The sequence below is a fragment of the Ahaetulla prasina genome, chromosome 1 (genome assembly GCF_028640845.1).
Source record: "Ahaetulla prasina isolate Xishuangbanna chromosome 1, ASM2864084v1, whole genome shotgun sequence".
Taxonomy (NCBI): Eukaryota; Metazoa; Chordata; class Lepidosauria; order Squamata; family Colubridae; genus Ahaetulla; species Ahaetulla prasina.
The window spans coordinates 371,489,588-371,513,732 of record NC_080539.1 but is presented as its reverse complement, the minus strand read 5'-3'; the positions used below and the strand labels follow the sequence as shown (position 1 = coordinate 371,513,732).

General features: G+C 47.2%; 1 protein-coding gene across 1 annotated transcript in view; it reads right to left on the bottom strand.

The window, feature by feature from the left end:
* The window catches only part of PTPRS (protein tyrosine phosphatase receptor type S), a 291,141-nt gene that overhangs the window by 103,988 nt on the left and 163,008 nt on the right, over positions 1–24,145 (bottom strand). Inside the window, exons 7-10 of the mRNA XM_058163586.1 lie at positions 13,041–13,310; positions 8,008–8,589; positions 6,588–6,730; positions 5,468–5,612 (exon numbers count right to left, since the gene is read on the bottom strand). Coding sequence (XP_058019569.1) covers positions 5,468–5,612; positions 6,588–6,730; positions 8,008–8,589; positions 13,041–13,310 — 1,140 coding nt within the window. The remainder of the gene's footprint in view (positions 1–5,467; positions 5,613–6,587; positions 6,731–8,007; positions 8,590–13,040; positions 13,311–24,145) is intronic.

Sequence of the window (24,145 nt, the reverse complement as noted above, 5' to 3'; positions counted from 1 at the left end):
ACAGAAAGAGGGGGAGAGAGAGAGAGAAAGAGAAGGAAGGAAAAGGAAAGGAAACTCGCCAGGAAGACTGCATGAGGAGAAGGCTGCACTGGAGGAGAAAACAAGTTAAAAGAAAGGAAGAAGGAGGAAGAGGAGGAGGAGAAGGAGGAGAAGACACAGAAGCCTGCCCAAGCTGGGAGGTCTGAACGCCGAAGGATGCCCCGCCAGCAACAGGGAAGAATTGGGCTCCTTCCTCCAGCAGCCAGTCAGGAAACAAAAGACAGGTTTTCAAGGGGTTACAAGACCACCGAGCTACCTCCCCTGCCCCAGGTCACCACCCCACCCCCCAGGAAGCAGAGATAGTCTGAGCTAATTGATGAGAGAGGGAGAGAGAGAGAGACAGAGAGAGAGAAAAAGAAAGAAAGAAAGAAAGAAAGAAAGAAAGAAAGAAAGAAAGAAAGAAAGAAAGAGAAAGTGTGTGAGAGAGAGATGAAGAGAAAAAAGGAGGAAGAGAGGAAGGAAGGAAAGGGAAGGAAGGACACAATGGATCAGAAGGAAGGAAGGAAGGAAATGGGTGGGGAAGGAAGGAAGAAGTGAAATGGGAAGGAAGGAAGGAAGGAAGGAAATGGGTGGGGAAGGAAGGAAGAAGTGAAATAGATGGGAAGGAAGGAAGGAAGGAAGGAAGGAAGGAAATGGGTGGGGAAGGAAGGAAGAAGTGAAATAGGAAGGAAGGAAGGAAATGGGTGGGGAAGGAAGAAAGAAGTGAAATAGGAAGGAAGGAAGGAAGAAAGGAAGGAAGGAAATGGGTGGGGAATGGAGGAAGGAAATGGATGGAGAAGGAAGAAAATAGATGAGTGGGGAGAAAGAAAGAAAGAAAGGGAGGGAAGAAAGAAGGAAGGAAGGAGATTGGTGGGAAAGGAAGGAGGAAGGAATTGGATGGGAAAGGAGGAGAGAGGGAAGGAGGGAGGTAATGGATGGGAGAAAGGAAGAGAGGAAAGGAAGGGAGAGTGATCTTTGGCCCCAGACCTCAGCCTAGGTTATTCCTGGTTTGGCTCTATTCCAAGACCCCTCTCAAGAGAGACCGGAAGTGGGGAGGGGCCAGGGAGAGCAATTCTCCACAGTGCTGATGGAATTGAATAATGGGAACCTACTAAAGGTCGGTGGGTCAAATGGACCCTTCCCTTTCACGGGAAGCCAAATATACAACTTCACAGCTACCCACAACCATTTCCACTGGGGCTTCTGTCTACCCTTCCTGCAAAAAAATAAAAAAATAAAAAAATACAACCCCCACTCAATCAACCACACCCAACAAAACAAAGCCCAAATATATATATTTTTCTGAGGTTTTCGCGGGTGTTTGTATGTAGGCCTTTGGTTATTTGGGTTTTCTCCCACGTAAAATTGGAAGTGTCTTGGCGACGTTTCGACGAAGTCTCATCCGTCATCTTCAGCTTCATGAAGCTTTGCTCCTAGAAGCACGAAGCTGAAGCCTGAAGATGACGAATGAGACTTCGTCGAAACTGGTCATTTCCAACTGCCTATTTTTTCTTCTAATCCACCAGAGCCTCCCGCCGTTGTCTTGGCCAAAAAAAAAAAAAGGCGCTATTTCATCCACCTTCCCCCTTTTCGTACGACAGAAACGTTCCAAATCCCTCCTCACGCCATTGCAAAAATATTGCATGTTCAGAAGGCTCTTGAGGAGGGAGATTCTTGAGTGAATGTTGGCCCCATAAGTTAGGTTGCCCCCAAGACTTCAATTACAGTCAGGAAGGATGCAAAAACAGGAAATTAATTAACGGGGCTCCAATCCAACCCCCCCCCCCGATTCCAGGTGGTTTCCCCTCCCCTCTGCCCCACAAAAGCTAAGCAGCCTCTTGCAAGCAACCCCAAATTCCTGAAGACTAAGTGGTCATGTTCCCAACGTATGAAGAGATTCTATAAAGCAGGGGTCTCCAACCTTGGCAACTTTAAGACTTGTGGACTTCAGCTCCCAGAATTCCTCAGTCAGCTTTGCTGGCTGAGGGATTCTGGGAGCTAAAGTCCAGAAGTCTTAAAGTTGCCAAGGTTGGAGACCCCTGATATAAAGTCCATTTCTTACTTACGGATGTCCTAATTCTCTTGGTCCAGGTAAAATCAGTTACACACCCTATGAGACCACAACCAAGAAGGGGATATTTGTAGCTCAGGGTTGAACTGCGGGGGTCCTTGGAGCTCCCTGAGCTTGGTTGCTCTCTTGTAGACATTTCGTGACCCAACTAGGTAACATCATCAGTGGGGTTTGCTCTCTGTTTCTATACAAGTGGCTTGCCCCGTCAGTGGTAAGAACCAAGTGGCTCTTGGTAGTTCCTTGATTAGGCTGTTAGGCAGTGGTGGGATTCAAATAATTTAACAACCGGTTCTCTGCCCTAATGACCAGCTGGGTAGGCATGGCTTGGTGGTCCATGTGACCATGTGGGCGTGGCTTGGTGGTCCATGTGACCATGTGGGCGTAGCCAACGCAATATCACTCACATAGATGGGCGCTTCGCCTTAGCTGTTACAATGTAATAAGGGTTAAGCAGAGAGGCAGTTTCTGTAAGCAGGGCAGTAAAGATTAGGCTAGAAACACCACCAGGATGTTCCTTCCTGCCTTCCTTACAGGATTAGCCCTGTAAAGTGGAAAAAACCAAAATAAAATTTCTTCCAACAACTTCTGAACTGCTTAGAAAGTTAACAACCAGTTTTCCCGAATAGGTGCGAAGTGGCTGAATCCCACCACTGCTGTTAGGCCAAGCCACTTGTATAGAAAAAAGATAGCAAACCCTGCTCCCCTCTAACACTGATGATGTTATCTAGTTGGGTCATGAAACGTCTGCAGGAAAACCAGCAAGCTCAAGGAGCCCCAAAGAACCCCAGACCACAACTCAATTCATCTCAAGAACTGGTCTCCTCCTGACACCAGGATTATGCCTGTAGGTTCAGACCATTCTTTCCAAATTGGGCCTCCTGCAACAGGATTGCCTTGGATTGCAATCCCCATCAGCCCCAACCAGACTGTTGGGAGAACTGAGCGCACGAGGCACAACAGCGGGGACGACTGATCTACAACCACAGCGTGCAGAACAGGGGTGGGGCTGCTGGGAGTTCTCAGGGGTTCGGGAGAACCTCTAGCTAAGATTCTGTGCTGTTTGGAGAACCCCCAAATCCCACCGCTGGATTGCCCCGCCCACCCCACCCAGGAGTCCCCACACCGCCCGTTTTGGATGCAGATAAGTGCAGGGCACAGGGAGGCTCGGGGAGGGTGATAAATAGGCCTACCAGACGTTTGGGAAGGCTGGGCCTATTTCCAGCCTCCAGGGAGCCTCTGGAGGCCATTTTTGCCCTCCTGGAGGATTGAGAAAAGCCTCTGGAGCCCGGGGAGGGCAAAAACACAACCCCACCCCCCCAGCTGTGGTGCAGGAGGCTGACTAGGCCACGCCCACCAAGTAACCAGGCAGAGAACCCATTGCTAAAATTTTTGAAGCCCATCCCTGATGCAGAAAGGATAAATTGTGTATGTTTGGGAATGGTAGTGGGGAGAAGAGAAGAAGGCAGAGAAAATAATAAAATAGAGTCTGGAAAAGAAACAAGAAAAAAGGCAGATGAAGCTCTCAGTAACCTTTGGATGGGCAGTTGTCCTATTTCGAGGCTTCCTGGGAGGACAAAATGCAAGTCCTCGGATCCTCCCACCCCACCAACCCCACCCCACCCCCCTTTTTTTTTTCTGATCACAGCGATCCCAACCCTGTGGCCGAGTTCAATACAGTAAAGATGAAAGAAGACAGAAATACAAAGAACAGCCACAGCCATTCATGCTGTCGGGGAAAAAAAAAAGAACGAACGGAAAGAGAAAGAAAGAAAGAAAGAGAGAGAGAGAAAGAAAGAAAGAAAGAATGAAAGAAAGGGAAAGAAGGAAAGAAAGAAAGGGAAAGAAGGAAGGAAGGAAAGACAAAGAAAGAAAGAAAGAGAAAGAAAGAAAGAAAGAATGAAAGAAAGAAAGGGAAAGAAGGAAAGAAAGAAAGGGAAAGAAGGAAGGAAGGAAAGACAAAGAAAGATAGAAAGAAAGGGAAAGAAGGTAAGAAAAAAAGAAAAAGAAAGAAAGGGAAAGAAGGTAAGAAAGAAAGAAAGGAAAAGAAAGGGAAAGAAGGAAGGAAGGAAAGAAAGAAAGAAAAAGAAAGAAAGAAAGGGAAAGAAGGAAGGAAGGAAAGAAAGAAAGGGAAAGAAGGAAGGAAGGAAAGACAGAAAGAAAGAAAGAAAGAGAAAGAAAGAAAGAAAGAATGAAAGAAAGAAAGAAAGAAAGGGAAAGAAGGAAAGAAAGAAAGGGAAAGAAGGAAGGAAGGAAAGACAAAGAAAGATAGAAAGAAAGGGAAAGAAGGTAAGAAAAAAAGAAAAAGAAAGAAAGGGAAAGAAGGTAAGAAAGAAAGAAAGGAAAAGAAAGGGAAAGAAGGAAGGAAGGAAAGACAGAAAGAAAGACATAAAGAAAGAAAAAAAGAAAGAAAAAGGGAAAGAAAGAAAGAAAGAAAGAGAAAAGAAGGAAAGAAAGAAAACCAAAAGGAAGAAAGGGAAAAAAAAATGAAGAAAACCACCTCATTCTTTTTTTTTTTTTAAAGCAAAGTTTCATATTTTATTGCCAGCCAGGATTGGTGCTGTCCCTGGTGCAGCCATGATGGGAGACAATCCATTAAACTAAAACCAGCACTTGATAAAGCTCCTGGTGGCCTGATTGTGCCCCCATGCCCTCCGTCATACTTTCTTTTTTGTGGGGTGGGTGGGTGGGTGAGGTGGGGAAATGCTGTGACAGTGAATTATGGGAACGGGGAAGAGGAAGGAGCGAGGGGGTGAGGGGGTCTCTCTCAAAAACACAGTCCTGAAGTCATCCTGTAACCCTGGCTGTGTTTTTCCTCCCCTTCCATCCAACCCCGGGCTCACAGCATTTTGATGCTCACAAACCTACATCCCTTTGTGGCGCGACGTCAACCCCCTGCCACTGATCCTGGTTACCGAACTTTCAATGTCAGGGAGCCCCTTTTCCTCACTAAGGAAGATGTCACGTTTTCAAGCTGAGTAAGGTGGAGGGCAGCCTTAAGAGAGAGACAACACAGGCAGACTTGGCCAATTGCTGACGGTTCCTTCTTACTCTTTGAGCCCAGCGTGCACCCCTCGAAACGCAGCCCGAGAACACTTGCGTTGCGTCCTGTGATAAACCAGGCCCAGCCACACAAAAAACCTTCCCACCCTCCTCTCTCTTGTACCCAGAAATGCCCCTGGTGAGCCTGCAGCCAGAAAAAATAGCTCCTTGCTTAACTCCTACAAGTCGAAAGCCGTTTAAATGCAGACAGTTGTCCAGTTTTGCTCTCCCCGAGGCCCTACCCCGGTCGCCATTCCACACCTTGAACCCCCTGCCGTTGTGTCTCCTGCCTGACCGTGATCCCTTCAGAGAATTCTGGGTAAGAAAAGGGACACCTACTAGACTGCAGCGTGCGCTCCCTGACCTCCGATGTCGGGGCCCCAAGGCCCAAAGTTGAGCGAGCCGCCAACTGGAAGACGTATTCCGTGTTGGGGTTGAGTTCTTTCACCAGGAAGAAAGTCACGGGGTCAAATGTCTTCAGAAACTGCAGAGCGGCAGCGGGTGTGAGTGTCAGCAAGCCAAACAAGCGACAGAAACAAAGGGACACACAGGTAGTTTAGTTTAGTTTATTTTGTTGACATTGCACCCGTACGACGAAAAGAAATGCCATCTTCGGTGTACATTATAACTATAAAAATAGAACACAAACACACATCCTTCACATTCTAGACAATTGAATTGAGTGGGGCAATTGAATTGACTTGAATGGGTGAGATCAGCTGGAAGTGCTGAAAAACTGGCGGTGCGACAGGGAGCCGCAGGAGAAGGGCGGTGCAGCTCGGGAGCCGTGGGTTGCCAACAGTGATGGGTTTCAAATTTTTTTTATTACCGGTTCTGTGGGTGTGGCATGGTGGGCTTAGCATGGAAAGGATATTGCAAAATCTCCATTCCCTCCCCTATCCAGGGGAAGGTTACTGCAAAATCCCCATTTCCTCCCAATCAGCTGGGACTCGGGAGGCAGAGAATAGATGGGGGCAGGGCCAATCAGAATTTTTACTACTGGTTCTCCCAACTACTCAAAATTTCTGCTACTGGTTCTCCAGAACTGGTCAGAGCCTGCTGAAACCCACCTCTGATCCACACTATACAGTAGAATTCAATATAGTTACTGCTCTGCGGTAGAAGCTGTTTTTCAGCCTATTTGTTCTGGTTTTTATTGTCCTGTACCGGCTGCCAGATGGTAATAGTTCAAAAAAAAAAAAAGGGTGCCCAGGATGAGATGGATCTTTAAGAATGTGTTTGAACTTTCTTAAGGCAGCGGGAGCTCTATAGCTTTTCCAAAGAGGGGAAAGGGCAACCAATGATCATCTCGGCAATGACGTTAAACCCACTGGAGCGCTCTCCTATCTGCCACTGTGCTATTGGCAAACCATACACAGGTGCAGGTATGAACGGAGGGGCACAGTCACTCCCGGGATTCTTTGCCGCGGATTCCCATTCCCATTAAGAGTGGACTCACCTCCGGGGTTCCTGGTTTGTTGCTGATTTCTTTGTAAAGGAGCTCATACTTCAGAATAATATCCTGGCGGGGAGGACTCCAGGTTAGTAAAATCGTGCTCTCGCTCTTCGCTTCGGCTCGGAAATTCATTGGTTGCCCGGGAACTAGTGAAGGTAAGGGAGGGGAGGGGAGGGAGGGGAACGCAGAAAGGTTGTATGTGAGAATAGGGGAGGAGGAGGAGACAGAAGACAACTGAATAAACGGGTAGTCCTCGGCTTACGACCAAAAGTAGAATATGGAATGGAATGAGATGGAAGGGACCTTAGAGGTCTTCTAGTCCAGCCCCCTGCTCAAGCAGGAGAACCTATACCATTCCAGACGAATGTATTCATTCATCTTCCATTCATTCTTGATTCCATCTCCTCTTGGCTGACAGACATTCCTTAATTATTCTATTCCTATGGCATTCAACTCTCACAGTTAATTAAAGTTAATGCTATGGCAAACTAAAATCTATCACAACACAAAGCACCCTTAAATAACAATCTCTCTCTCTCTCTCCCCCTCCCTCCCTCTCTCCCTCCCCCACCCTCTCTCTATATAATATGGCTTTCAGGTCTAAGGTGGGACTAGAACTCACTGTCTCCTACTTATCGGCCCAAAGTCACCAAGCTAGCTTTCATGCCTAAGGTGGACTCATTGTTCTGACCTAGGTGTTCCCAAGAGCATGAAGCAGACTCCTTGTCCCAACAAAAAACCCTTTTTATTAAATTACTGTGAATTCCTCCCATCCACATCCAACAAAGACTTTCAAGGGTGAATTTACAGTCACAGACCTTATCTGGCTTGGGGAGCTGCCAGGCTAATATCTTCAAAACTTGGCAAGGAGTCTCTGAGAGTGACGAACCAATTAAGCAAACTAATTGTCTCCTGCAAATTCCCCTCCCCTTTCGCTCCTCTTTTTTCCCTGTGGGAGGGGCCATTCACCGTCCACCTGTGGCTTTACTCCTGAGTCGACCCTTGTTCCTTAGCCGTTCCCTTCTCCTGGCAGCTCTGCGCATGCACCCATTGGGAACAGGCTCCAGCTGTTCTTCTGCCCCACTGATGTCCGACTCCGAAGGCAGCTGACAACTGTCAAGACGGCCCTGGCCCCATCTCTGCCTCCAACGCAGAGCCCTCATCAGAGCCTTCCCCAGACTCCAGGACTGGCCCATGTTCCTCCCCAACCTCCTCACTTTCTGAGTCTGCCACCAGCTCTGCTGGCCACTGGCGGGCATCTCCTGTAGTACCCAGTCAATTTTCATATACCTAAGGTGGGACTAAAACTCTCCAACCCCTGGCGATTGGTCCAAAGTCACCCAGCCAGCTTTCATTCCTAAAGTGGGACTAGAACTCCATCTCTAGCCCAGCGCCTTGACCTCTAGACCAAACAAAATCTCACCTCCTTGTTGGGTTTTCACTTGGATGGGATCGGAGAGTGGGCCGTCCCCCACGGATGTAAACGCCAAGACTCGCACAGTGTAGGTCTCATGCTCCAGAAGGCTCCCGACAGTGGTCAGGAGACTATCGTCCACGTTGTGTTTCTGCCAGTTGCTGACCGGCTGATCGGGCTCCATGGTGTAATACACCCTGTATCCCCGGATCTGACCGTTCGGCTCCACAGGTTCCTCCCACTGGATGATCATGGTCGAAGCGCTCAACATCCGTCCCTGAACATTTCGGGGGGCGCTGGCGGGTGCCTGCTCCCCTGTACGGGTCACAACGGAATCGCTGTGCGGGCCCTGCCCGATGGTGTTTACCGCTGACACCCAGATCTCATATTCTGAGTTGGGACTAAGCCCCCCAATGCTGTAGCGGGTCGTAGTGATGTCCTCCTTGATTTGATACGGCCCATCCTGACTCTTCGACTTATACTCGATCACATAATAGGAGACGGGGTCCGGATTTCCGGAGTCCCAGGTTATGGTGATGCTGGTGGCAGTGGTCTCGGTGACAACAGGAGTGCCTGGAGCTTTGGGAAAGGCTGAGAAAATGGGAAGAATTGACTGAAAAGAAATACAGTCACGCCCGCGGCCCGCACTAAGTTCCCCCTAATCGGCAAGCGAGAGCACCCGCCGTGTGGCGCAGGGGAACAGCATGGACTGAAGAACAGCGGCTGAAATCTCCCCACTCTAGTTAAGTGGAGTTTACCAACCTTCTTAAACAGCGTTATCAACCCAGAAATAGCAGTAGCGGTAACACTTAAAGACTTATATACCGCTTCGCAGTGCTTTCACAGCCCTCTCAAAGCGGTTTGCAGAATCAGCCTCTTGCCCCCAAACAATCTGGATCCTCCTTTTACCGACCTCGGAAGGATGGAAGGATGAGTCCACCTGGCTCGAACTGCCAAAGTGCCGGCAACAGGCAGTCAGCAGAAGTAGCCTGCAGTACCGCGTTCTCACCACTGTGCCACCGTGGCTCATGACAGAAAATGTTCAGCTCAGTGGTTGGCATCAGTAATGTGTGCCCGCTACCAAAAAAATGGCCGTTTGCTTGCAAATATAAGTAGCCCTTGACTTACAACTGCAATTGTGCCAAAATGTATATGGCTGAGCAAGCTATTTGTTAAGTGAGTTTTGCCCCACCTTTCTGGCCACAGTTCTTAAGTGAAACACTGCAGTGGATCTGTTCTGTCCCCCTCGCCTCAGTCCGAGCGATGATTTAATTAGCCGGCAATTATTAGCTCTGGCAGCAAACTAGCGAGCATCTGCCAAGTGTCTCTATTATCTCTCTTGATGCTGATGAGTCAACCAGGAACAAACAGGACTTCAGCTCTAGTTAAGCAGCTGATTTGCTCGCCACGAAGTGGTATAGGAGCCCTTGCTGCTTTTATATCCTGTGGGGTGTGGCTCCATGACTCAGCACTTCCTAGGCTTGCCCCACCCTTGCTTCTGTTGTTCCCCGCTTCTCCTGCCTACGAAACCTAGGGTCCAGTCAGGCCTGATTGCCATCAGCTGGGTCTGGAGGCGTGGCCTGGGGGGGGGAAGAGTCAGGGGACAGAGGCCTTGCTATCTCTTCCACCTGGCCTGCCTCTGGCTCCTGGAGTTGAGCCAGGGAAGCCGGTGCTCCCGAAGTAAGTCCTGATGGCCCTTCCCCCTCACTTTCCGAGTCACTTTCTGGCAGGGGGCCCAGCTCGGAGGGCGCAGGCACAACAGGATCAGTAGTGGGTTCCACTTACCTTCGCTACTGGTTTGGAACCGCTCACTCCACTCGCGCGCAGCACTTCTGGGCATGCACAGAGTGCCCATGATGACATCCGGGGGGGGGGGTAGGGGGAGCCTCCCGCCACTGCCACTACCAGTAGTGAACCGGTAGAAACCCACCACTGCAGTGGATTAGTTAGTAATATGCCACTGGTTCATATTCAAGATGGTTGAATGTGATCCCCAAAAGGGGATCACATGACTCCAGGACACTGCGACCATCTTGAATATGACCCAGTGGCCAAGCATGTTACTAACTTATCCACGGATGTGACCCCTTTTGTGACCTTCAAAAGTTGACAAGCAAAGTCAACGGGGAAGCCAGATCTACTTAACCACCACATTACTAACTTATTAATCGCAGTGATTCACTTAACAACGATGGCAAGAAAGGTCATAAAACGGGGCAAAACTCACTTCACAACGGTCTCGCTTAGCCAGAGAAATTTTGGGCTCAGTTGTGGCCATAAGCCTGAGAACTGCCTGTATTTGTTTAGTAACTTAGGCAGTCACTTAACGATTGTATCTGGGAGAGCCAGGACAACAGTCATTGAGCAAGGCGATCATTTAGTTACTTAATGACTACAATGACTTATGTCTGTAATGGGTCTTAACTCAGTGGCCCCCAAACTTTTGGGTACCAGGGACTGGTTCCATGGAGAAAGGTTATTCGGGGGTTGTGCACCCCTGCCTTAAGTGACTCCTTTCCATCAACCATTCACCCGATTGCCAAATTCTATAGACTTCCTATCCCTATGGGTAGTCCTCAACGTACGACTGCAATGGAGCCTACGCATCACAGTCGTAAGTCCCGAGATTCATACTACAACCTTTTTTTTGCGATGGTCGTGAAACGGACAGTGCCATGGTGCTAAAGTGACCACCACAGGTCATTAAGCAAACGCTGCTGTTGTTAAGCAAACCAAGGGTTCGTTGTGAACTCGGGTTTTGCAAAAAAACTGGAATGAACTACGTTTGTCAAGACGGGTGCAAAGAAAGGCAGTCGTGGGAGCATGAGATGCTACAGAGGGCCATGAAAGGCAGTTATTAAAGGATCCGATGGTCGGAATTTTGGAAGCAGGTGGTAAGGAGCCCCAAGGTAGGTCTGTCATAACTTTGAACGGCTGCTAAGCTAAGCCACCGGTTGTAAATCAAGGATTACGTGTGTAGATTTCATTCCTTTATTCTTCCGGCCTCTTGCAGTTGCGGCAATAAATGATACATCTGCTTTCAAACACCTTGCAAGCGTCCGTGATGTTCTAGAACAGTCTTTTTCAACCTTGGGCACTTTAAGATTGGACTGCAACTCCCAGAATTCCCCAGCCAGCTTTGCTTTGCTGGCTGAGGAATTCTGGGAGTTGCAGTTCACCCATCTTAAAGGGCCCAAGGTTGGGAACGGTAGTTCTAGATTGTTAACTAATGCTGGATCATCTTGGCTAATCTTGGTTTTTCTCTTTGACTATTCTCAAAATAGAAATGTTAGCTTGTTAACTAATCCTGAATCATCTTGGCCAATATTCCTTTTGTTTTTCCTCTTGGACCGTTTCCGAAATACAGATGTTAATATAGCACACCTCTGGTTTCCTTCAAGTCAATGCACAAATACACCCAGACTCTTTCCTGCACCAGGGCAGGCAAGACACGTATTGCTCGTTTACTCTGTCAAACGCTCTCATGACAGGACAACCCAGTTGGACGGGACCTTGGAGGTCTTCTAGTCCAACCCCCTCCCCCTCCCAAAGACCGTACGACGGTAGCATGCCTGAAGAGCCCACAAACTGGCCACACAAACCCACGCAAAAGTACACGGGAGGCACACACATGCGTCTTGAGGATATGAAGATCAAAAGCAAATGAGACAGGCTGTGGTTGCGTCTGGAACTTGTTAGCAAACAGCGTGGCAGCGGGGAGGGGAGTGTCATGCAGCCCCCCACCCCACCCCACCCCCAGGAGCATTTGATGGCAATCTGGAACACATGCAACAGGCTGATGTCACGTCATGCGACAATGCTCTTCGCGTGCACAGCTCTTTCCCCCCCCCCCCCGTGTAGGAAGTTAGCCAGAAGTCACAATTCCCCAGGAAAATGCAGACCACGGGATGCATTTCAGATATATTGGACAACAGGTAGTCCTCGATTTGCAACCATTTGTTTAGTGACCACTGGACGTTGCAACGGCGCTGGGGAAAAAGGGGGCTTACGACCACTCCTTGCACTTAAACAGTACAACCGTTGAATCATCCCCATGGGTTACGCGTTCAAAATCTAGGTGCTTGGCAACCATCATGTATTTAGGATGGCTGTAGCGCCCTGGGGTCCTTGTGCTTGCCGTCTGGAACTTTTCCAACAAGCCAAGTCGACGGGGGAAGCCAGATTTGCTTCACGACGGCACGATTCCCTTAACAACCGCGGCAGCAGAATCGTGGCAAAAAGGCTCACAGAATCAGGCCGGACTCAGCAATAGCGCTTAGACTTATATGCCGCTTCACAATGCTTTGCGGCCCTTTACTAAACAATTTGCATAGTCAGCCTACGGCCCCCCCCAGCAACCTGGGTCCTCATTTTACCGACCTCGGAAGGACAGAAGGCTGAGTCAACCTTGAGCCATTCAGGATCAAACTGTGGGCAGAATTAGCCCTGCATTACTGCATTCTAACCACTGCGCCACCATGGTTCCAAGGCTTAAAAACCGCCTTGCCTATCCACAGAAATGCTGGGCCCACCTGCAGCCATAAGTCGAGGACTACCTGTAGAACGTCCGCGAGCTCCAATCCACATAGCCAAAGGCAAGACGTGATCAAACTTGCAGTCCCAAACATGGGGATTATCTATCCCCGAAATCCTAAATAAAAGAGGATTCCAAACTTGCAACTCAACGCATTCAGTTCTGCCGATCGACAAGAAGGAACAAGATGGAGTCAAAGCAAATGGAAGGGGAAGGAAAACGGCGGGCATGCACAGGAAGACGCGGGGATCTAGGTTAGGGAGAGATTGGCTCACCTAACCAACATCCCCTTTGGATTGAAATGACTCAAAAAAAAAACCCAGGCCGATTTTCAACACAGCCGTTTTGTCCCATGAAACCCCCCCAGATCCCTGGGAGGCGCCATGTTGTGGAAAACGGCTGTTGATCAAGCTAAGCTCCACCCTTGGGAGGGATCAAGAGCGAAGATCACCAGGACCAATTCAGCCAGTCGGGAGAGCAAACCGATCAAGGAATGGTGCAAACTTACATTTGACGGTGATCTGGGCCACGGCTTCAATCACACCCAGACTTGACATGGCGACGCAAGTATAGTTGGCTGAGTCTTTCACGTCGGTCAACTCAAGGACGTTGCGTCCCACCGGCATGTCGTCTTCCGGTGTCAAATCTTCGGCCCCTTGCATCCATTTCACGTACGGCATCGGGGAGCCCACCGCCACGCAGGTGATGTTCACGTTCCCGCCGGGCATGATCTCGTGGCTGGTGGGCGGGATGGAGAACCGAGGAGCCACGCGCCGCACTGCGGACGAAATGCACAGCGGTAACAAAACAAAACGAAAAATAAAAAAAACAAAACCAAAGGGAAAAAAAACAAAGAAAAAAAAAACAGAGGAGGAGAAAAAAGAGAGAAGAAGAAAAAATAATAATAAAAGATAAAGGACGGGAAAGGGGAAAAAAAGAGCAGAAGAGAATTTAAATACAGGTGGGGAGGGGAGGGGGGAGCTCGGATTACTTGCAAAGTTCCTTCATTTTCGAAATTAAAAAAGGCTGAAATTAAAAAATTGTCGGAATGCCAAAGAAATAAACCAAGAAAGGAACGGGGTGGGGGTGGGAAAGGGGAAATAAACAGAACTTGGAAAAGAATTTACTTTCACAAACGATATATAGAATTATAGACATCAAAGCAATATTTCATAGCAACAGAAGTTCCAATGATCGGTTTGAGACCTGTTCATCACAGCACAAATATAGACACAAAAATTTATTAGCAATTTCTCATCTTTGGAAAAAAAGCGTCGTATGTCTTGGCATGGAAGGGCGGGGGAGTGTGGTGTCCCTATCCCTCCAACCCAACCCCGAGGACAGGGCCACCAAGAAGAAAAAAAAACCCTGGACAATTGGAGGGGCTCCATCAAAGCCCGTCCCCTAAAATAAAATAAAAAGAAATGGAAGACAAGGAGAATGGCTTTTTAAAGGTAGTCCTCAACTTAACAACTATTTTTTTAGTGACCGTTCTAAGTTACAACAGCACTGAAGAAAGTGACTTATAACGGCTTCAGCTTCGTGCTTCTGGGAGCAATGTGTGATTGCAGCTGTTTCTTCCTTTTTAACTGCTAGTGCGGGTTTGAACTGATTGGGTGGGAGCTTGGCTGTGCTCTGATTGGATGGAGGTTTTTTTGTGCTCTGATTGGCTGGGGGTGTGTCCTGTTTGGGTGGGGGCTTGGTTGTGCTCAGATTAGTCTGAGTTGCAGGGGGATTTGAGCTGGTGAGCTGCATTGCTGTTGTTTGGTATATATATGTTTTCTGAGGTTTTCGTGGGTGTTTGTATGTAGGTCTTTGGTTATTCGGGTTTTCTCCCGCGTAAAATTAGAAGTGTATATGTATATATATTTGGCATTGTGGTGCGTGCTTGCTCCCAGAAGCACGAAGCTGAAGCCTGAAGATGACGAATGAGACTTCGTCGAAACGTCGCCAAGACACTTCTAATTTTACGCGGGAGAAAACCTAAACAAAATCCTTGTGATCTGACTTCAGGTCTCCTTTGCTTGTCAGACCCCCGTAACGGTCGTAACTGCGGGTCGAGGATTGCTTATTGCCCGGTGAAATTTCATCAGTGTCGTCCCTGCAAACGGTCGCTAAGCAAGACAGCTGCTAAACGAGGAGGACCTGTAACTATGGTTAAAGCTAGGCGCTCCCATTTTCCTGAATTGCTTGCGGGTGCAAAAAATAAAAAAATAAAAAAATCGAGGTGAGCAGGCGAGGGTAAAGGACCTTGCTCTCTACAGGGACCCCAAATTTAGTCGTCCCCCCCCCCACAAAAAATGGAAGAGAATGCATATAGAAGGAGGAGAGAGGGTCTCCCCTTACTCCCCCTTCCCCAATAAGAAGGAGAAGCTGCAACATGAAGGCTGCGTACAGGAAAGGAAACAAACAAACAAACCAAAAAAGATGAGAAACTCTAATCAAATTTTTGTGGTTTTGGGGTATATACACCCTAACGAAGCTTCTTGGAAAAATCTGACATGATTCCATTGATAGATGCAGCTTTCAGAGGTCATGCAAAGGGAGAAGCAGAAGAGGAGAGAAAGAGGAAGAAGAGATTGAGAGAGAGAGAGAGAGAGAGAGAGAGAGAGAAGGAGAGGGAGGAGAAGGAGGTGTAGAACAGTCGAAAGTTATTAAATGGGCTGCTAGCAAACGCCCATGGGGTTAGGGGAAAGATGGGGTGGGGTGAGGGGGAAATTAGAGAGAGACAGAGAGGTTAGGGGAACGGGGAAACCCACTTTTAAAAATGCTGCATACTCTTTTTCTAGCTGATGTGATCCAATGTGCTGGTCTAACATTGGCACATCACAGCCCTGCCAGAATAATAATCATAATCATAACAATAACCATAACAATAAAAGAGAATAAAAAGAGAATTCATAAGAATCCGAACCAAAAACAAACAAACAAAAAAAGTGGGGGGGGAGAGGAAACGAAAAAGGGAAACGGACACAGGGCGGGGGGGAGACGAGAAATACACAAAATGAACCACAATGGGGGTTTGCATGCAGAGACTATCGGATGCACCTCGCCGGAAGATGAACGGGATGGGAAAGAGAAAAAAGCACTGTTTTGTGTGGATCCATTTTTCGCACAGACACAAATGCACACACACACAAACACACGTACAACTGCACACCAAAAATGATGGGCTAATTAGCTTTCCGCTAACTCTATAGTCGTAAAAGAGGGTTCGGGAACATTTTCGACGTAGGGGGATCCACCCATTTATTTGTCTTTCCTTTCTACCGTCTGACTCCTGGGTTTCTTGGGACTGAAACTGGGTTAAGAGTCCCTTGTCCTGCCCTGAAATAAGCCTTGCTTTAATCCAGCCAAATTCTGGATATCTTTTAGGTTTCAAAATGATGGGGGTGGTGCTATTGGCAAAGCATGTTTAATTCTAACCAGGATTTAATTAAAAAAAGCAATGATGGCGTTTGCATTATCGGTGAAGAAAGGATACGAGAGTTCAGTGGGTGGCCTGCATTATGCCAGGATGGCTGGGTTCAGTGGTGGGGATTCAGCCAGTTCGCACCACTTCAGGAGAACCGATTGTTAACATTCTGAACAGTTTGGCAAACTGGTTGTTGGAAGAAATCATTAGGGCAAAGAACCGGTTGTTAAATTACTTGAATCCCACCACTGGCTGGGTTGCTAGAAAGTTGTGTTTCTTTTGTGACTAGGGTGTCAATAAATTAAGATTTCATTGATTTTAACCTTCCTTTAACCTTGCTTGTTGGGCAAAGCTAGCTGGGAATGGCCTTGAGGGACAGGAGGAGCTGATGCTAGCAAAGCAACATTAGATAAGAGGTGGCTAAGAGCCCTGGTTGGATAAGAGGTGTAGTGCTGTTCTCTGAGCTTGGTTGTTTTCCTGCAGACGTTTCAATACCAAGCTAGGCAACGTTATCAGCACAGGAAGACAGTGGGATTGGCTCTTTGTTTCTATGCTCTATTTGCATATTAGATAAGAGGTGTTCCGAGCCCCAGCCAGGAAAGTAATGTGAATTAGTGCCCCTCCCTTGTTCACGTGAAGATTAAAGGATGGAAGCACACTGAGGCTCGCAAGGTGCTGTTAATCACACCTGTTACAATAAAAGTAGTCCTGATCTATATGGTACCGGTTTCCTAGTCTGGTCTACCTTGCAGGGCTGTTGTTGCAGGCGACACTGAACTAAGTGGGGTTAATTCCGCATTAAAAACAAGGCATTCTCCTCTCTTCTAAAGTCACCGCTTTCCACTCTGGGGGATGAAATGGAGAATCACACCAACTTCTGGAAACCTTTCTTAATTGTTTGATTATTTTTTTTTCTCATCTGAATTTAACTCCCGGAAGGAGAGAAAAAGGAAGAAGAGATTGAGAGAGAGAGAGAGAGAGAGAAGGAGAGGGAGGAGAAGGAGTTGTAGAACAGTCGAAAGTTATTAAATGGGCTGCTAGCAAACGCCCATGGGGTTAGGGGAAAGATGGGGTGGGGTGAGGGGGAAATTAGAGAGAGACAGAGAGGTTAGGGGAACGGGGAAACCCACTTTTAAAAATGCTGCATACTCTTTTTCTAGCTGATGTGATCCAATGTGCTGGTCTAACATTGGCACATCACAGCCCTGCCAGAATAATAATCATAATCATAACAATAACCATAACAATAAAAGAGAATAAAAAGAGAATTCATAAGAATCCGAACCAAAAACAAACAAACAAACAAAAAAAGTGGGGGGGGGGAGAGGAAACGAAAAAGGGAAACGGACACAGGGCGGGGGGGAGACGAGAAATACACAAAATGAACCACAATGGGGGTTTGCATGCAGAGACTATCGGATGCACCTCGCCGGAAGATGAACGGGATGGGAAAGAGAGAAAAGCACTGTTTTGTGTGGATCCATTTTTCGCACAGACACAAATGCACACACACACACACACAAACACACGTACAACTGCACACCAAAAATGATGGGCTAATTAGCTTTCCGCTAACTCTACAGTCGTAAAAGAGGGTTCGGGAACATTTTCGATGTAGGGGGATCTACCCGTTTGTCTTTTCTTTCTACCGTCTGACTCCTGGGTTTCTTGGGACTGAAACTGGGTTAAGAGTCCCTTGTCCTGCCCTGAAATAAGCCTTGCTTTAATCCAGCCAAATTCTGGATATCTTTTAGGTTTCAAAATGATGGGGGCGGTGCTATTGGCAAAGCACGTTTAATTCTAACCAGGATTTAATTTAAAAAAGCAACGATGGCGTTTGCATTATCGGTGAAGAAAGGATACGAGAGTTCAGTGGGTGGCCTGCATTATGCCAGGATGGCTGGGTTCAGTGGTGGGGATTCAGCCAGTTCGCACCACTTCGGGAGAAACCGGTTGTTAACTTTCTGAACAGTTTGGCAAACTGGTTGTTGGAAGAAATAATTAGGGCAAAGAACCGGTTGTTAAACTACTTGAATCCCACCACTGGCTGGGTTGCTAGAAAGTTGTGTTTCTTTTGTGACTAGGGTGTCAATAAATTAAGATTTCATTGATTTTAACCTTCCTTTAACCTTGCTTGTTGGGCAAAGCTAGCTGGGAATGGCCTTAAGGGACAGGAGGAGCTGATGCTAGCAAAGCAACAAAGAGGTGGCTAAGAGCCCTGGTTGGATAAGAGGTGTAGTGCTGTTCTCTGAGCTTGGTTGTTTTCCTGCAGACGTTTCAATACCAAGCTAGGCAACGTTATCAGCACAGGAAGACAGTGGGATTGGCTCTTTGTTTCTATGCTCTATTTGCATATTAGATAAGAGGTGTTCCCAGCCCCAGCCAGGAAAGTAATGTTAGTGCCCCTCCCTTGTTCATGTGAAGATTAAAGGATGGAAGCACACTGAGGCTCGCAAGGTGCTGTTAATCACACCTGTTACAATAAAAGTAGTCCTGATCTATATGGTACCGGTTTCCTAGTCTGGTCTACCTTGCAGGGCTGTTGTTGCAGGCGACACTGAACTAAGTGGGGTTAATTCCGCATTAAAAACAAGGCATTCTCCTCTCTTCTAAAGTCACCGCTTTCCACTCTGGGGAATGAAATGGAGAATCACACCAACTTCTGGAAACCTTTCTTAATTGTTTGATTATTTTTTTTTCTCATCTGAATTTAACTCCCGGAAGGAGAGAGAAAGAGGAAGAGGGAGAGACAGACAGAGAGAAGGAAGGAAGGTAGGAGGAGAGAGGAAGGAAGGAAGGAAGGAAGGAAGGAAGGAAGGAAGGAAGGAAGAAATAAGAGGAGGACAAAGGAAGGAAGGAAGGGAAGGAGAGGAAGAGAAGAGAGGAAGGAAGGAAGGAGGAGAGAGGAAGGAAGGAAAGAGAGTAGGAGGAAAAAGGAAGGAAGGATGGAAGGAGAGAAGGAGGAGAGAGGAAGGAAGGAAAGAGAGTAGGAGGAAAAAGGAAGGAAGGATGGAAGGAGAGAAGGAGAGAGAAGGAGGAGAGAGGAAGGAAGGAAGGAAGGAAGGAAGGAGGAGGAGGAGGAAGAAATAAGAGGAGGACAAAGGAAGGAAGGAAGGCAGGAAGGAAGGAAGGAAGGAAGGAAGGAGAGGAGGAGGAGAGAGGAAGGAAGGAAGAGAGGAAGGAAGGAAGGAAGGAGAGGAGGAAGAAATAAGAGGACAAAGGAAGGAAGGAAGGAAGGAGAGAAGGAGAGGAAGGAAGGAGGAGGAGGAGGAAGAAGGAAGAAGAAGGAAGAAGAAGGAAGGAGGAGAGAGGAAGGAAGAGAGTAGGAGGAAAAGAAGGAAGGAAGGAAGGAGAAGGAGGAGAGAGGAAGGAAGGAAAGAGAGTAGGAGGAAAAAGGAAGGAAGGATGGAAGGAGAGAAGGAGGAGAGAGGAAGGAAGGTAGGAGAGGGGAAGGAAGGAAGGAAGGAAGGAGAGGAGGAGGAAGAAATAAGAGGAGGACAAAGGAAGGAAGGAAGAAAGGAGGGAAGGAAGGAGAGAAGGAGGAGAGAGGAAGGAAGGTAGGGGAAGGAAGGAAGGAAGGAAGGAGAGGAGGAGGAAGAAATAAGAAGAGGACAAAGGAAGGAAGGAAGGAAGGAGAGAAGGAGAGAGGAAGGAAGGAAGGAGAGGAGGAGGAGGAAAGAAGGAAGAAAGAAGATGAAGGAAGGAAGGAGGAGAGAGAGGAAGGAAGGAAGAGGAGGAGGAGGAAAAGAAGGAAGGAAGAAGAAGGAAGAAGGAAGGAGAGAGAGGAAGGAAGGTAGGAGAGGGAAGGAAGGAAGAAGGAGAGGAGGAAGAGGAAGGAAGGAGAGGAGGAGGAGGAAGAAGAAGGAAGAAAGAAGACGACGAAGGAAGGAAGGAGGAGAGAGGAAGGAAGGAAGGAGAGGGGAAGGAAGGAAGGAAGGAAGGAAGACATGGTACAAAATAGCGCCACAAGAAAACAGTGCCACCCATATGATCAATGAAATGGGGCGACCAAAAGGAAGGAAATTGGCGGAAGACTTGCTGAAGGATGAGGAGTTTGAAAAAGGTACACAAGGCAAGAGAGTGAATTCAGAGAGGGGACCAAGCAAATGGAAGAGAAGGGGAGAGAGAAATATCCAACTGAAGAGTTAAGATTCACTCTGCAAAAGGCATCAAAATGGCAAAACAAGGCAGGTAGAAATGCAAACACCCGAGTATTTATTGAAACAGAAGAAGGCAGCAAAATCAAACTGAATATCGTAACGAAGAAAGAAGGGAGGGAGAAGGAAAAATGAGAAAGGTGGAAGGAGGGAGGGAAAAAAGGAAGGAGGGAGGAGGGAGGGAGGGAGGGAAAAGGGAAAACAAGGGTAAAAGGATGGTGGGAAGAAAGGAAGGAGGAAGGGAGAAAAGGGAAGGAAAAGAAAGGAGAGAACAAAGAAAGGGGAAGAAGGGAAGAAAAGAGAGGGAGGGAGAAAAGGGAGGGAAGGAAGAAAAAATGAGGGGAAGGAATGAAGGAAAAGGAGGGAGCAAAGGAAGGGAAAGGAAAAAGGGAAGAAGGGAAGAGGAGAGAGGGAGGGAGGAAAAGGAGGAAAGGAAGGAGAAGAAAGGAGGAAAGAAAAGAAGGGGAAGGAAGGAAGAGAAAGGAGGGAACAAAGGAAGGAAAGATTAGAGAGGGAGGAAAAGGAGGAAAGGAAGGAGAAGAAAGGAGGGAAGTGGGGAAGGAAGGAAAGGAAATAGGGAGGAAAGAAGGAAGTTCAAATCAAACTTCAAAAGAGGAAATTGGCAAACCATTTTTCCATGGGGGGGTCAGTGCTGTGAATCGAAGTCTGAAGGGGGAGTCCAATCGTCTGTGTGGGGTGGGGTGGGGGTGAGGAAGGGAGGGGGCTGCTTTCACTTCAAGGGAGGGGAAAAAGGGGGGCTGTGGGGGGGAGGGAAGGTAACAGTCCAGGGTCCAACCATCTGGAGAATCCTCTCTTTGGGATGGAGTGAAGAGCAGAAGAACGCCTTTAATGCAAGCTGGGGAATGCATTTTGCACTAAACCAGGGGTCTCCGATCTTAGCAGCTTTAAGAATTCAACTCCCAGAATTCAAAGCAAAGCTGGCTGAGGAATTCTGGGAGTTGAAGTCCACAAGTCTTAAAGTTGCCAAGATTGGAGACCCCTGCAACTAAACATTTGCAATGAAAGGGGACGGCCGAAAACGGAATAAATAATCTATTTCCCTCTCTCTCTTTTTTTTTGCTTCTCAGAAGAAACTTTCCCTTCTTCTCTTCCTGACGCTCGAAATCTCATCCTCTCTCCTTTTCTCCCTGTTCTATTTGAAAAATGTCTGAAGTCGTCTTCCTCCTAGGGTCATTTTTTACAGGTAGTCCTCAAATTACGACCGTTGGCTTAGCGACGGTTCCAAATGAGGAAAAAAATAAAGGGGGATTCGCCAAGCAGTCCGTGCACTTTAAAACACGTACAAAGCATTCGTGTGGTCCTTTCATGATCCAAATTGGGGCAACTGGCAACCAGCGTGGATTTACTATGGTTATGCTATCCCGTGTGTGTTTGTGTGTGTGGGTGTGTGTGGGTGAGATGTGATCGCCGTTTACGACTTTCCCAGGGGTTCCCCACAAGCAAGTCAGTAGGAGAATCTGGATTTGCTTAACAACTGTGTTTAAGAACCACTGGGGGAAAAAAAAAAGGTGGGGGGGGGTTCGTAAAAGCAGGCAGGACTCACTTAATGACCGCACCGGCTTAGGAGACAGACATTCAGGTCGTAAATTGAGGACTCCCTGTCTCCCAACTTCCTTCTAAACTTGGATTCGCCCAATGTGCTTTGCTCGTTCCCAATTTAATCCGTGTTAACATCTTTGTACAAATAGATTTGAGCCATGGAATTTGTTACGAACCTATTCCATCCCCTCTATTAAACCAAGGTTTAAACTAACCAGGCTTGAGGTCATATGTCGTATCAGTAATGAAATCTGAACCGGTTTGTTACCGGGTCGCTGGCTGCGCATGCGTGATGTACCCCAATTGTGCAGTCGCAGTTCATACCAAATGCATTCTGTGCACACATGCGCAGTACGTGCCCAAAGGAGGCTTGGGAAGGTAAGTAGAACAGAGAACTGGTAGTAAAAAAAATGCTTAAAAAGTAAAAAATAATTAAAAAAAGTTCCTAGATCGCACGTTGCTCAGCTGATCGTCGGAACTTTTTTTATATATATTTTTTTTACTACCGGTTCAGCGAACCCGTAGTGTTTTTTACTACCAGTTCGGGTGAACCGGCCCATTTCACCCCAATGTCAATTGCGTGGTTAAGTCTATCCCGGGTTGGATTTTCTCGTTGAAGGCAGAATTTGATCTCGGGGCGGAGGCGAATGGAGGCTCATTAATCCTTTTTCCTGGTAACATTTAGCAGAACGCAATGTTTGATATGTCAAGATCGCGTTAATAAGTTCCCAATTAGCAACTATTTAAATGCATGGAACAAAGGCTGCACAGGGGATTTTAGACACCGTGCGGAGTTAATATAGGTAGTCCTCGACCTACAGCAGTTAATTTAGTGACCGTCCAAAGTTACAACGGCATTGAAGAAAGTGACTTAGGGCCATCTGTCACCGTTATGACTATTCCCGGGATCATGTGATCAAAATTCAGATGATTGGCAACCAACTCATAGTTACGACGGTTACGGTTTCCCCAGGGATCAGGTGGATCCCTTCTTGGGGGACCTTCTGACCAGCAAAGGGAATGGGGGAAGCCAGATTCATTTCACAACCGTGTCAAAAAAATATCATCAAACTCATTTAACAAATGAGTTGAAGTGGAAGTTTTGGGCTCCACTGCGGTCATAAGACGAGGACTACCTGTAGACGGTCCACAGATTTGCAAGCGTTTTGTAAGTTTGGGCTTAGAAATAGATTGCCCGGATCTTAATTTAATTGAATTCATTTAATTTTAATTTAATCTTAATTCAAACCAAATGATAAATCTCTGTGACATTTTCCTTGGAAAATCAAAGCAAATCCAGCTCTTATGGAACAAAGGATCATCGCCTCAAAAGGAGGTGAAATCAGGAAGGATCCTAAATCCTAAATTTGATTTACATTTATATTTTAAGTAGTCCTTGACTTATGACCACAACGGAGCCCCAGATTTCTGTGGCTAAGCGAGACGCTTCTTAAGTGAATTTTGCACCATTTTACGACCTTTCTTGACATGGTTGTTAAGTGAATCACGGCAGCTGTTAATTCAGTCACCCCGTTGTTAAGTGAATCTGGCTTCCCCATGGACTTCACTTGTCAGGAGGTCACAAAAGGGGATCACGTGACCCTGGGGGGGACGGGACACTGCAACCGTCATAAACATGAATCAGTTGCCAAGGTTTCGAATTTTCATCATGGGGATGGTGCAACGGTCGTAGGTGTGAAAAGCGGTCTTAAGTCACTTGTTTCAGGGAAGGTATAACCGGTCACTAAATGAACTGTTGTAAGTGGAGGACTACCTGAAACTACATGTGGTCAGTCCTCCAGCTGCATTTGAGCATCAGTTTCAGAGGAGAAGCGAACATGCCAATCCAAGATTTACAACTACAGGGAGAACTCCTCGTCTTATGACCATAATGGAGCCTACCCATCACCCTTGTTAAGTTGTGACGATTGTAAAACCGGCTGGTCACCCAAACGATCCAATCGGATGACCTTTTTGCCGGCGGTCATTAAACGAAAGCTTCCAGCCATTAAATGAACCCCTCATTCCTTCAAACTGAAGGAAGTAAAAGTTGGTTTTTGGCAAAAGCTGTCCCATGACCGTGAGACAGGCCAAATGGCCATAAATGCATCCTGGTTTTGCCGACCAAGTGTAGTTCAGTCCTGCGACCACATCAGAACTACGAATTCAGGTCCGAGTCATAAGCCGAGGACTGTCTATACAACAAGGATTTGCATTACAGCAGATATTACCAGGAATAAAGAGATCCTTGTGAAGGAGTGTATTGGTAGCTTGAAATGAGCGGTCCTTGGCGTTCTCTCAACTTGGTTGTTTTCTTGAAGATGTTTCATGACCCAACTAGGCAACATCATCAGTGCTAGAAGGGTGTGGAGTGGAGGCTAGAAATGAATGGGGTTCGTGGAGAGAAGGATGAGGACTGTGGGGTCCTTGGAACTCTCTGAGCTTGGCTGTTTCCTTGTAGATGTTTCATGACCCAAACTA